The 15,046-nt window shown below is 46.5% G+C and overlaps 1 protein-coding gene across 1 annotated transcript in view; it reads right to left on the reverse strand.

Annotated features, from left to right (window-relative positions):
* Positions 1-15,046, reverse strand: part of MFNG (MFNG O-fucosylpeptide 3-beta-N-acetylglucosaminyltransferase) — a 123,584-nt gene that overhangs the window by 38,241 nt on the left and 70,297 nt on the right. Inside the window, exons 3-5 of the mRNA XM_069653037.1 lie at positions 14,586-14,688; positions 8,026-8,179; positions 6,809-6,894 (exon numbers count right to left, since the gene is read on the reverse strand). Of these exons, the coding sequence (XP_069509138.1) occupies positions 6,809-6,894; positions 8,026-8,179; positions 14,586-14,688 (343 nt within the window). The remainder of the gene's footprint in view (positions 1-6,808; positions 6,895-8,025; positions 8,180-14,585; positions 14,689-15,046) is intronic.

The raw sequence follows: 15,046 nt of genomic DNA on the forward strand, positions 1-15,046 counted from the left end.
TTTACTAATCACTCTGAGCTGACAGATGATGCCACCTACTCGCCATGCCAGCCTCACCTGCAGTGCATTCACTAGGAGGCAATGGTCAGTCAATGTCTCTCTCGCTGGCAGCCATATTACAACAGACATCCAGTCAGGCAATCAGCCATCAAGGGTATGTGCAAACCAATAACTGAACTGAACTCATATAAACCCAAACCAGTGTCCCTCGGTCAGCCTTCAACAAACGTCAAACATGTCTGGAAAGAGATCGCCGAAAGGATGCGATTGGTGGCCGGACAAACGTTTGCCCTTGATAGAAAGCCTGGTCTGTTTAATGACACCTGGAATGTAAGGTTTCCACAGGCTGCAGGTGCAGTGGATTGCACAAAAGAGAGAACAAATGGAATCCTCTGCAATCAGAAGAGATCATCCAAACTTAGAAGAGGACGTTAGATTGAAAAGGGGCGCAAGCTGGAGCTGATGCAAAGAATAACTGATGACTTCCGGACCCGATGTGAATCCTTCCTAGTCTTATGGGTGCCTTTCCTAGACCCATTGGACTGAGAGCGGAACCTAAACTCCCAAGAGCTGCAGCCGTACCCTAAGATGTGTGGGGGTGCTTCATTGCATCCTCTTATTACCTTTTCCCTTTTTTATCTCCATCGAATTCCTCTATTTTGATCACTTCCGATATATTTTATACTGGAGGAAATTGGTGAGGAGAACATTTAATTACATAGGAAATGTGGATGGGCTATTCAGAACCCCGGGTGGCATTGGAGACTAGTGAGATGAATATTTTGACAGGTAATCTTGCAATCCATGGGGAGGGGATGGGGGGAACTAGAGGTGTTTCAATTGTATTAACCGTGACCATATAGTCACAAGCAGTTGACTAAGCACAAGGAAAGTTTAATATTACTATAATTACTAAGCCATACACTGAACTGCAAGATTATTTATGGTCAATGCCATGGTGAATGTTGATTATGTACACCTGTGAAAATAATCAAGAATTGCATTTAGAAAAGGTCCTGGCCATGCCCCACTTCAACATCAACCCCAAAAGAAGATCACTAGTTGTTAGGCAGAATTGCGTGCAGTACCCTCTGGGACCACCACATACAATTATCACTACAGGTGTAAGTAAAACCAACCTTTGGTATAAGTCTGTACTACACAGGTTTTGGTAGCGAGCTGAGCAGCCAGGCGTATCTCAAGAGGGTATGTGAGCAGTACAAGGATGTTACACAGAGGTCTTACAATCACAGTGGTTCAAGTAGACACACTCAAGGTTTCTTGGTAAAACACTTATTAATTTATTACAGTCATTTAGAAAACATCCACTAGAAGGAGGCAACTTAATATCATACACAAATACACTTCAATACCAAACCAATGTGTTTCTAAGTAAATTGGGCTCCCCTGAAATAGGAGCAAAATGGCATTTCAGTTACTTTAAATGGGAGTAAAAAGGCACAAGTTAATAGAATAGATCCCAAATACTTTTTTAGGCAGTGCAAATAGTTTCAGTTCACTAGAGCACTCGATTCAGTTGGTATTGTACAAAAATGTCGCCCTCATTTGTGCGCCCCCGCAGTCACTGCGACTTTGGAGGCGCACAAAATGAGGGTGACATTTACTGCGCCCAAGCAGAGCGGGGGTTGTCCCCCGCTCTACCTGGGCACAGTAACGGGGTTGGAGGTTGCGGGGGTGTCCCCCGCTTACCATTTCGGAAAGCGGGGGACACGTAAGAAAAGAAAAAAGAAAAAAAAAAACACCCTGCAGCGTCAGCTCCAACCCACGCTAGTGGGAACAGCTGAAGCAGCAGGGATTGCAGGGGGCGGGCGGCACACTTCTGCGTGTGCCGCCCTAAAGGTGAGTGGAGTGGGGGGGGTTGGGAGGGGTAATGTAGGCTGGGGGAAGCAGGCACAGTGATCCATGTGATCACTGCGCCGCGCCGTAACTGGTGGCGCCATTTTCGGCCGTCGCAGTTACGGGGGCGCAGTGATCACATAGATCCGATTCAGTTCAATAGGCCTAGGCCAAAGTCAATGGGCTAGTGTCTTGGATAGGAAAGAGCAGTTCTTGTAGTAAACGGTAAAGTCTTTGCCAAAGTTCTCAGAAGTAGTTTGTAAAAAACAGAATCATATGTTGGGTCACAAGCTGATTTGGCCTGCAAGTTGGGAAAGTTTCACAAACTTTCACCGCGAGAGGTAAGTTCTCTCAATCGGGTTGGCATAGTACCTTAATATGAAGAAAAGATGCAGCTGAAGACGTTGGTTCCTGGCAGTTCCTGCAGATCTCGCTGTTCCTGAGCCTCAGTCGTGGGGACAGGAGGGAGGACGTTGGGGGACTCCAGCACTGCATGGGGACTGGACAAACTGGCAAAATGGAGATTTTCAGTTTGAGTAGCTGTCGTCAAGTACACAAGGTGGTGTTCCTCCTCCTGGTTAATCCTAACCAGCTCCGAGAATGGTATCCAGGTGGCTTATAAATTGTTTGGTCCCACCAACTCAACCTTGAAGGGGCTTCTATGTCGAGATGAACTTGGCAATTCGGACCTGCAGCAGGGCTTCACCGGGCTAACCAACGGTCCAGGGGTTACATCAGCCGTCCTCTTCCAGCTCGTCTTCGGTTCTTTCGTTCCAGTGGCTGACTCTGCTTTCCAGTCCAAGAGACTCGCCTTTTAAACAGTTTTCTCCCTTTCATTCCAGGCTAGCTGTCACTCACCCAGCAGGGTGGCTGTCCTTGCCAGACAGTCAGCCAGCCAATCACGCCAGAGTGCATTTGGGTCTCCTAGGAGACTAAGCACAGAGCGGTTCGGGCACCTCCCTCACTTCCTGCCCACCCCAGAAATTCAGGCACCAGAGGCGGTCTTGAGTCCTGAAGCCTGCGAAAAGCGTACAAACAAAGGGTCCAAACCTGGTTTGGCACGCAGAGACAAACTTTAGAAGTACCTTTCCAAAATGAAATGACGAAAAAAGAAGACCGGACCTGTTTAAACAAAGGAGCTTAAGGCGCCATCTTGAAAAATATGGCTCCAGCAATTTTTAGCTACCGGTGTTCGCGGTCGGGAGAAATCATGGTAGTTCGTAATAAAACCACTGCCAAAAGCCATTTCGATAGCAAAGGGTAGCATTTGACCGCTACATGAGTTTATAGACACAGGGGATACTAGGTAACCCCTCCAGCACTCTATAGGAAGATAGTGTGTGCTGGGTCTAGGAATTTAAAAAGACTAGTAAAGTCAATTTAACCTTACATTCTCTGGGAAACAGTAGTGTATCCCAGAGAAGGTATTTAAACCTTCTGGAAGTCTAAAAGTCATCCTTGTGTCACTGCAATGGGGGTTCTGTGTAACACACATGAAAAGATGATGCCCATGGAGTTATCTAAAACTCCATAATCAAAGAACACAAGAGTAAAACACACATCAAAATACATGAAAGAGTGGGAAAAAAGGCTCACACTCTTTCCAGGTAAAAAACATCAAGTCCTCAAAATCCAGCAAAGTTGCCGGGGGTATCTAAGGTGAAGAGAATTGGCACATGTATGAGAATTCTCCCTAACACTAACGATTTCAAGAGATGAGACGTGGCATATTAATAAACCCCTTACCACACGGTCAGTCACACTGACTCTATGAGAGCGACCCCATCACATTTCAGTTTGGAGATGCTCTTTTCTGGATAGTTTGTTGACTGCAAAACCAGTGCCCCTGAGGTTTTGAATCAACTTCCCACTTGATCTCATGTCCTAAATCCCAGGCAGGCCTCTATCTGTTTGTGCCATGATTCAGTTTTCTGCCAAAATTGGGGAGAATTAGAAGTGGCCTGCCCATCAGTATCAAAAGGTATTTAAACAAAACCAAAACAAAAAAACAACTGGGTGTTCTACATTTTCACAAAATATGGAGCTATGGATTAAATGCCTCTGCCAGGAACAGCGTTTAGGGTCTACAATGGCTAAATCCCATCAAATGAGAAGCTTAATCTATCGCCTTCTTTAACTCTTAGCCCCAAAAAAAAGAACTATTATTTTGAATGTTGTTGCAAACAAATATGTATTAGCTGCACACGTTCCTAACTGTGTTAATAGGTTTATAGCAAACATGTTTAAATACATGTGCACACAGTGCAATGACATGATGTGGGTGTGTTGGCTGAATTCTCGAACTCATCTCAAGGGTAACAATGTGCAAGTTCTTATAAAAAAAGAAGAGGGTTCTAAGATATGATCATGCATTGACAGACTTTGATAAATGCTGCGGCTCAGCTCCCGCAGCGGTGTTAGGATAGGGAACCTGCACAGGAATGCGATTCGTGATGCCCTCCTTGCGTAGCATGGCCCCAAGCTCAAGACGTCCTCTTGCTGACAAGCCGCGGCTTGGGCGGAAGGAAGAATCTCCCAGAGCAAACTGAGTTCATAAACATTTATGGAAATGGATTTGTTAATTAGCGGAAGAAATGCGATGAAGCGAAATCGCAGAAAAAAAGATACACTTAGACTAAAGTTTATAAATAAGAAATGCTTCAAAAATTGTCAAGTTTGTGATGTTTAACACCCCAAAACTGCTCTCGATGAAATGTGACCAGAGAGTTCCTAAATGAGAGGGTCTCAACACCTCCACGCATCCTCTAGAAGGCCTCTGAGGGTCACGCTCCTGCCTTCAGGCCGGCTGGGCTTGGGCGAAGTTAGCACTGGCCGAATGCTGCACAACATTACTGCTTTCCCTCGGGTGAGATGCTGGGAGATGCAATCCCTTGTATAGTCTTGCAAAGGCCAACACTAAACATTCTTCTAATCTCGAGATGTTGAACAGAAAAAGAGCAACTTCTGTGGGTTGCTCTCCTCACAGGAATGCGCCATAGACTTAAAATTGAATCTTCTTCCTTTATGCTGAGGTACAGGCCTCATCCTAACAGCAGCCAAATGGCGACACCTTCTTCAGGTTCAAAAGCTCCTTCTCTTGGTTGGGTTTCCCAACTTTGCAGGGGCAAGGACAAGCCACAAAAGGAACCACAGGCCATTTGGGCTTTGTTCAAAACTTCCTAGCTCCATACAGGCATGGCATGGTCTTCCAAGCACCTCGGAGCGATGAGGAGTGTAGAATTCAAGAAAGCTTGCAAGCAGGTAGGACAGTTATCTTCATTATGCCTATAAGATTAGAGGCATACATGATGTTCACCCCTCCTTCTCTCCGTTTACTTTATCTACCCAACCTTCCTTGCAAAACCTTCCTTCCCTCCCAGGGCTTGCAAAATCTACTAGCCCACTCGCGTTGGCAAGGAGACTTTTTGACGGACAAGTATCATTTGCAGCATACTTGACCTTGCTGGCGAGTATGGGAATGTTTGAAACGTTTTGTTTTACATTTACTGAAAATAAACTTTGTTTTCAGTAAATGGCAAATAAAGTTTTCACTGTGCATGGCTAGCCTTTGGGTGGCAGCATTGCACCACACATGAAGTGTGCTTTTGGTGCCAAGCAACATTTTATAGACAGCAGAGGTAAATATTTTATCATCTGTTGCCATGGGGCGAGTGAATTTCTCTTAGGTTGAGTATGCAAATTAAGGAACTCACCCTGCAGGTCTAGTGGGATTTTTAAGAATTTGCAAGGCCTGCCTTCTATTTTACTGACCTGCCATTCGGACCGGCTCCTGAAGGCATGGTTTCATGCAAGCACCGTCACTGTTAGCAACGGTGACAGTACTTCCGTGTCCCCATTTCCATGGACTCCACAGGAATGGGGATTTACACTTTCCGCCGCCTGACATCCCGGACCGCTGGATGTCCAGGTGGCACCGGGATCTCAGGCAGCGGAACAGTGTTACGAGGTCGGCGGCAATCCGTCAGGAGCACCGGCGTGTTACCGCTGACCTTGTACTGAGGCCCATTGTCCTGCTAAATCCCAAATTTCTGCAAAAAAATCCAGCAGAGTCATGTTGGTTTCCATTTAGCCCCGTCTTTAATGCCCCAAGTGCATTCCATATGCATTTGCATTTCACAAAATGCACATGTAATGTGCATATCACTAACAGAAGACGACTCCCTTTCAATACCACTCCATGCCAGGTAGGGTCAGACTTCCCCAAGCTCTCCCCACAGACAAATACTACATTGCATGTGGTTGAGTGGGAAACCGCAAGTCATGAAAGAGGGTTTCAATCATCACTCTCTCTGGTACTGCCTCCCGAGTGGGCCACAAAAAGGCAGCGAACAGCAGGACACATGTCAGTTTCCATTTAGCCCCGTTCAGAATGCCTCAAGCACAATCCCACACGCCATTTCACATTGTTTATACAAAATTCATATGCCATTTTCATATTACGTCCAGAAGATTACACCCGTCCGTTTCCAGTACATGCCAGCTAAGGTCATAATTTCCCAAGCTCTCCCCACATCCTAACATTTTACAGCACCCAATTTCTGCATGGAGCGTGAACTTGCAGTGCAGCTCTGTGTACTGAGTGGAGACTGTTTGCTTAAATATACCGTCGACCAAAGCACTGCATTTTCCCGTGCTACCGTTGACAATATATTTAAGTAAAATAAAAATAAAACTTCGCTCATGGTTCCCTGCGCCCTGCTGGCCGCGGCCAACCGGGCACACCTAAAAGGGACCTGCGCCAAAAGCGCTGCGCCAAAACACGACATACCACCTGCTCTGTACCCCCATTGTGGACGAGCCCCCACTGTTTGTTCTAACACAAGACCATACACACATAAAATGTCCATCTTCCTGCCACAAATGGTCGCTCTTGATAATACCCGAATAGTGCCATGCGTGCAAGATACTTTCCCCCAGCGCTGCCACTCACCTGGCCCAAGGTGCCATCCTCACTGCCAACTTGCGGTTAATGCAGAACCCAGCACCGCCAGTGGCAAACCAAAAGAAGACAGGGCTCTAAGGGAAGAAAAAAAAGACGGACAGAGTAAGTGGGCATTGAAATGGAGTCCAACCATTATCGGGCTTTTCTTTGCTGATGGCGCGTCGGAGCGGAACAATGGGTTGCTAGCGGGCGGCAACGACTGACATACTATAAAACAGTGTCACATAAAAAGGGGGATGGTCCCATAAAAAGGGGGATGAACAAATGAGGGAAACAAATATTATAAAAGAATGAGGCGGTTCTACATTGTTTTGCTGAAGAAAATTACTTTGTGGCACTTTACTTTGACAAAACGACTTCCTTTTTTTCGTTATTTCTTTTTATTAAATGCCCCCTCACATACACTCCTAAGGCCTCCCAGCTCAGGCCCACATCCTTCCCACCATACCTATGACCCCCACCCTTAACCCATACCAGGGCCGGCCTTGGGGCAGGCCGGGTGACCACCATGGGTGCCATGTCCCCAGGGCGCCATTAGCCCCCACCACACCCACTCAGCAGAGTCTTTCAAGGGCTCCTCCGAGATGGCATAGTGGGAGAAGGCGCGGCAAGTGCCCTTTTGTTATTAAATACGACCGTGCAGGCGGGGCGCATTTATTAACAATCGGGTGCATTCCAGCTTGGGCACTTACACATTTGAATGAGCACCCTAGACCAGTGATTAACTCCCTGCTCAGGAGCCGGAACAGGCAGTTAGGAAAACAATGTGGCGCTTCCTCCCACCCTACCCCCCCCCCCCGCATTGAACAGGGGTGCGAATTTATTTTTTAAACAGGCCTAGGCGCTGCCGCCGCTAAGGCCAGCCCTGACCCATACGTATGCATTTACTTCCTCACAAAGTGGTTTTGTTGCAGTAAAGTACCGTGGGGTATATTACTTGAGCAAAACCCGCACCCCACTTTATGGAACATTGCTAGAGCTTTGTGGGTGTGCTGTGGGTTCCATTTCTGTTACTTGTGTTACTTTTTCCACGTGTATGTCTGAGAATACAAAATATATGCAATAAAGATGCCTTCATTTTTGGAGCTAAAGCTACTGTGTGGATGGTCGGCCACCTCGACTCTCACTGCCACCTTGTGGTCAGTAAGTGGAAGTGCTTTTGTGATTGGGACCTACTCATTCAATGCCTGGCTGAGGAACTGTACCGTCTTGTTATTGGGCTTCGGCTCGGCCGCCTTGATGGGTCGGTTCAGACTGGGCTTTCCAATGTAGACGCTCTGCTCTGAAGAATAGCGACCGAGGAGCCTCAGCAGAGCGCCGGGGTTCAAGTAGTTATCATCGTCCAGGTGGCAGAACCAGCTGTCAAAGGAAATGCACACAAAAGCAGTCATTATTGCCTAGCACTTCCAACAGTTCCACTGCCTGGCATAATAGCGTAGACCCTGTGTCACACCAGCTCTGTCTTTGTTTATCCGAGGGAAGCACGAAGGGGCTGAAATTAAAGTAGCAAGGAAAAAAGTGTACTTTCGTAAGGTTGCAGTAGTGATGGGGCACCCTTTCCACTAGAGATGCCGTGACCATACCCCTCGCACCCAGGGTGGGAGGGCGATCATACCTGCATCTCTAGTGAAAAGGGTTCCTGGGAGGTGGTTAACGCCTCAATTAAAAGAGACAACAATGACCTTTCCTGACTGCAGCCTGATAGGCCATCGACCTGGCCCTTTTGCAGAATCGAGCCGGGCTCTTACGGGGGCGCGGCTTAACGGACAGCATTCAGGTGAGGTAAGTGTTGCCTCTTAATTGTGGCACGGACCCCCTGCCAGGCCACGCCCCCTAAGAGCACGTGGCTCAAGTTTGAAGCCACTTAAAGCAATGTTTTCATCATTCAAACCACATGTTCCTGAGCATGCGAGGACAGTGTCTAAAGCAGATACACCAAACCTCACACTGCATCCACCATACCCCCTCCCCCCCCGGATCCATGCAGACGTTTCGGGCTCATGGAGGAACAGGCACCAAGTGGGGGGTGCCCATGCCTGGCTCCTGCCTTATATGTCTGGCTTTGGATCTACCAAAGCAGAAAGGAGGCCTGTAAAATGTAAAAGTTACATCAATGACTTGAATTCATAATCCGAGATTGCTTTACCTTAAAGCAAAATGGAAATAAAACAGCGAGTCTCCTGGTAAAAAGTGGTTGGGTGATCTTTTTTTGTGTTGCAGTTGAATACTATCCTAGACCGGTATCCACATTGTCCTTAAGCACGGGTGTGGGGGATGCACTCTTGGACATTGGCCCTTGCCTTCTACATGTTTTATATTACCAGTGTGAGTCATGTATGCGTGGAGCTTCCCCCTTCCTTTATACATGTTTACCATCACCACTGTGAGGGATGCATGCTTGGAGCTTGCCCCAATCATCCACAGGAGCGACTGGCCATGCTCCATCATCCCCTCTCCCAGAACAGGCTCATTTTAATCACTCGACTGCAGGTTCCCTCTATCACACAAGGCATCCATCACCTTCCATCTCATCTACAGACCACCTCACACAAGTGACTCTTTCATTGCAAACATCTTCAACTTTCTCTCCTCTGTCAAATTAGTACATTCAAATAATGTCTTTCTCTGTGATTTTAACACCCCCGAGTACCAGGCTGACAACCACACTCGAAGCACGCTTTTCACACTGACTGCTTCCATGGACCGTAAGAAAATTGTGCTCTCCCCCACTCACAACAAAGGAAACACCCTAGACTTAGTCTTCACATCATACCCCTGCATCACCTGCGCAGACCCTATCCCACTTGACCGGTCGGACCATGCAGCCATCCCATTATCAGTCACCCACTCAGCTCTGGCTCACAAAGGTCAGGCTAAACACTCCCTCACTCCACACCGCTCATTCAAAACCATCCCGGTCAATGAGTTGGAAGCAAACTTTGCAGACTTCCCCACCACAGGGAATGCCTCGGGGATCCTGGAATTATTCAGCAACTCTTTTATGAAACCGGTGGACACTCATGCCACTCTAAAATCCAGCCATGCTAAAACCAAACCATCAGCCCCATGGTACGCCTCAAAGGTAGCCTCCAACAAACGCTCAATCAGAGCCCTACAGAAATGGTAGCACAAAAACCATAACTCAGGAGACCTCCCCAACCTCAAATCACAGGGGGCAAACTGTAGGATTCTTATTACCGAGGACAAAGCTGCTTAAAACTCCACCACCATTGTGGCAGCCTCTAACAGAAGCAAAGCCCTCTTTGAATTAAAAAGCATTGCACCAAACCCTTAGCGGACCATGAGTTACCCGCAACTTAGGATAAATGTGACAGAATCAACACATTTTTTATTGAAAAAATAGACAAAATCTGAGAGACCATTGAATCATACTCTCACAGCATTAGTATCCCCTGCAGCCTGGCACGCGCACTGACCCTCTGGACCGAAATCTCACCTCTCTTTTCCCTGGATCTCCTGAACATGATTGCCTCCCTCAAACATACTTCTTCCTCTGATATCATTCCAGCCTCCACCATTAAACAATTCAAGGGCCCGGCGCTCGTGCTCCTCAGTCTCATCAATGCCTCCCTTGCAGAAGGATAATTCCCGGACACCTTCAAGACTGGTCTCATGCAACCTCTTTTGAAAAAACAACCCTAGATCCAGACGACCGGGCCAACTACATGCCCATTAAGAACCTCCTGTTTATTGGTAAAATCTTGGAAAAAGTAGTTGCTACACAACTATTCGCCAGAATCGAGCAACTCCACCTCCTAAATGACTATCAGTCAGAGTTTTTCCCAAAGTGTACAATTGAGACAGCCACCATCTAGGTGATGGATGAATCTCTCCAAATCATAGATATGGGCGACTCATGTCTCCTCGTCCTCCTTGACCTCTTGGGTACATTCAACACCGTTAAGCACTGTATCCCTCCTCGCTGATAGATGGGATTCTATGCCACTGTCCTAAATTAGTTTACCTCCTACCTCTCAGGCAGACACTAGGCTGTTCATATAAACTTGTTGCATTCTAACCAACTCCATGTCTCCATTGGAGTCCCCATAGGCTCCATCCTCTCACCAAAACTTTTTAGCCTTTACATGGAGCCTCTGGGCACTCTCCTCAAAGATCCCAATATAGCCTTCCACCAATACACATATGATATTCACTTGTACACAAGAGTAAATAGTGCACAGGACATCATTTGCCTCTGCGATTACCTAGCCATCATCCAGTTAGGAGTGTCAACTGCCTACCTCAAACTAAACATGTCCAAGGCTGAATTCATCCTCATTGGTCCACCCACTAAAAAACAACTTGTCCAACAATGGCTCAGTGATATGCCCCTAGAAGGATTTAATCCATCACTCTCAGACTCAGCAAAATCAGGCTTCACCATTGACAGCAATCGGTCCTTTCAGAACACACAAACAAGAAGGCCCAAATGGCCTGGCTCTGAATCTCTACCCTTTGAAAAATAAAACCCTTCACCCCACCACAGGACTTCTGGACCGTAGTGCAGGCCCATGTGGTCTCGCACATCAATGGGGGAAATGCTCTCCTGACAGGGCTCCGAGCCGCTCACTTGGCTTCCTTAAAAGCAGTCCCTGACGCTGCAGCAGGTCTTATTACGGGAGCATGGAATTTTGACCTAATTACCCCCATCTTAGTGAACTACATTGGCTTCCACTCTAAGCCAGGATGTGTTCAAGACTGCATGTATCATCTACAAAGCAGTCACGAGTAGCACACCAGTGTACATGGCGGCTAAGCTCCCCTTATCTAGTAGCACATACTCCTCTCACAGCAAATTGAACTACTACTCGTCCTCAAAGAGAGGACCCACAACCGATCCTTCTCTTGTCATGCACAACTCAATCCCGGTGTCGACTCGGAATGCCCCGACAATTCTTCAATTTCGCAAATATCTCAAAACATAACTCTTTCAACACCTGACCCAGGACTAATTCCAATGGATGTGCATACCAACACACAGACCTTGCAGTACTGCGCTACTATCTGCCAGCCCAAATGCCAGATACCCACACTCTGCATAGCACTCTGCTGCTCTTGAGCTAAGTCTGGATTTTAAACATTAAAATATTTTTAAAAAATCCTTCTACATGTTTTCCATGTACACCCTTGCAGCTTGCTGCTTCCCTATTGCAGTTTTTTCATGCTGCAGTTGACTTCTGTCCTAGGCCAGTATACACATTGTACTTAAGCACGGGTGTAGGGGATGCACACTTGGACCCTGCCCCTTCCCTGCCTACATGTTTTACATCACCGATATGACGGATGCATGCTTGGAGCTTGCCAGATTCCTTTCTACATGTTTTGCATCACATGTGTGAGGGATAAACTCTTGGAGCTTGCACCTTCCCTCTTACATGTTTTTCCTCTTACATGTTTTACAACATCACTGTGAGGGGTGCATGTTTGGAGCTTGCCCCAGTCCTTTCTACATGTTTTGCATCACTGGCGTGAGGGATACATTCCTGGAGCATGAACCTTCCCTCCTACATGTTGCCCATCACTGATGGGAGGGATGCATACTTGGGGCTTGCAATCCTTTCTACATGTTTTAGATCACTGGTGCCACTCTTCTTGTATGAGGGAAAGCAGTGAGAAGAAACCCCCAAAAAAGTAATTGAGCATTTGATACTCAGTAAGAAGAATCCGTCGTAATTTTAGACATCAAAGAAGAAGATATGGCAATCACCAGGGGCGTTGCTAGGTGGGGGTTAGGGGAGGAATAGCCAGGGACGTAATTTGGGATAACCAGGGGTCGCACCTGCGACCCCTGTGGTCTCCCTTGCTATCCCTAAAAAACAAAAAAGATTTTTTTCATTTTTTTATTCAAGCTCCTCGGCTTTGACCAGTGCCATGTGGCTCTTTGTTTCTGGAGAGGATGTTTTCTCATTCAGGCCTCTTAACAAACAGGGGGTTCCACAAGTGTAACACTTTGCACCAGCCCTGCGGATGAACTGGCCTGCTGTTAAATCTCACCAGTTTAATGGTGTCTACTTCAGAGTGTAATTTGCTTTCTGACTTTGAGAATGTTCATACATGCAATTGCTCATTTGACTGTAGCCGGAAAGATAGGTATAGTCGGTAAGATGGCTCAGTGGGTTGAGCGATCACTGCTGTGATGTGTGAGTGATCTGCAGGTAGCAGGGTCGAATTCCAGCAAGATCAATTCAGCCTTTTATCCTTCTGATGTTGATAAATGAGTAGCAACACAGGTTGGGTGATATTGTATGTATATTTGTTTAATATAAAGCGCTTAAGTGTAAGTGCTATATAATAACACATCATTATCATTTGGCCTTGGACGTCTGCTTGCATTCACAGTAATTTGGTAATATGGGCCTATACACACTGATATTAACGATATATATGGTGATCCATTCTTGTATGAAATGTATATCACATTACAGTGATATCGTAACCATATTTTTCGTAGTGTACTTAGGAACAATGCTACGTGAGGCCACTTCCTGTTTTGTCAAGGGGTGAAACGCTGTGTTCCATCGCTTCCTGTGATGTCACTTCAGGGTGGGGTCAAGTGACATCACTTCCTGTGATGTCATCAGAGGTCAAGTGTCATGTGGCGTCACTTCTGCTACCCCTGACATTTTGGTGAAATGACGTCCCTGGCTATAGCCTTGGGTCTTTTGGTTGTAGCCCCGGATAGACGCTCAGGGTCTATAACCTAAAGGCTAGCTAGCCCCGAGTTCCGACTGTCCAGACATTAGTGTAGCCCCAGATCTTTTCCAGACCTAGCAACACCCCTGGCAATCACAGAGATTCTCTCATGACCCCCAGCGGTCAAAGTCTTGAACCCTTAGGATTGCCCTAGCAAACTCGGCTCTCCGCATTCAAAAAGCCCTGGCTGAAAATACATAATTATGTGTTCACCACCCCTACAGAAAGGGCCAGCAAGGAACTGACATAAAACATGTCATTTAGTGAAGGTTCACCTAAATTCACTTCTTGCGATTTAGCCCGTGTAAAGTTGCGTGATGTCACATCCACTTTTGTGAAATGACACAAGAGGATCCGCGCAGTGGTTCTTCATCCAGCAGCAGGAGGCCTGCACAGCTGCCTCCATAAACTCAATTCCTGAGCTCTCATTGGTCGGAGTGCGAAAAGGTTGCTGGTACACTATTGTATCCACTTTGTTCAACCGCTGTGGCATGGTCCAGTCTGGAACCTCTCCACGCTTCTTCCTTAATTCCTAGTGCTAATGGTCCCTGGAACATCCCTTATGTCTTTGCTCCCGCTTTGGCAAATCAGGTCTAACAAACCGAGAACCATTAAAGTGGGCCTGTGTCCAGGATTTTAATGTTTTTGATTTGTACTAGCAAATGGAAATAAACTTAGCAGAGAGGTGAAAGGAACTACATAGGCTATTGTTTGTATACGTTCACTTCATTATGGATTGATGCAAGAAAATAGCGAAGGCGAGTGGCACCAACCATTGAGAAGGTGATACCCTTGTCAATATGGGGCAAAGGAGGAGCTGCAGACCACAGGTGCCAGTCAATGCCAGGATATTCCAGTATTAGACTGCAGGAATATCCAGCAGTGACTCTAGCACTGCACCACCAGATTCTTCAAATATTGTGCCATAGATTTTTCTACACAAATGCCCTCAGGAATATCAAGCGATTGCTCCTGCTCCACCGCCACGCAGCACTCCCAAGAATTGTTAGCTGTATTAGTAGCTCCTCCCGTCCTCGGGATCTTCACTCACCTCCTTCCACTCTCCAGGAATGCATCAAACTCGGCGGCCATCTTGCACGAGAGAGCCTGGTGGCTATGCTGGGCCGAGCAGTTAGTGACCACAAGCCTGGATCCTAGGGGGTTTGACAGATGCCGGAGGGTGGGTGTGGGTCAATAAAAGAGGAAGAAAAGAAACATGAAACACACATTAACAAAAACGAATACCCGAAGTCTGTGATATGGCTGCCTCAGAACATTGGGCTCAACACTTAAGGCATTATTAGTAACAATTAAAGATATATCACTTTAAATGCGTGGAATGCTCACCCACCATGAAAAGGAAAAACACATTATATGAATTACTCGATGTTGTGCAAAACTTATCTTATATAATAAATAAGGTTATGGAAAAGACAGTCATTAAAATGTCCCCTTTTTTACGAGGTTAAATTAAAGTAATAAAATATCTGATTGAAGACCAATATTAATCAA

Source organism: Ambystoma mexicanum, chromosome 3q (assembly GCF_040938575.1).
Source record: "Ambystoma mexicanum isolate Mex_15411 chromosome 3q, UKY_AmexF1_1, whole genome shotgun sequence".
Taxonomy (NCBI): Eukaryota; Metazoa; Chordata; class Amphibia; order Caudata; family Ambystomatidae; genus Ambystoma; species Ambystoma mexicanum.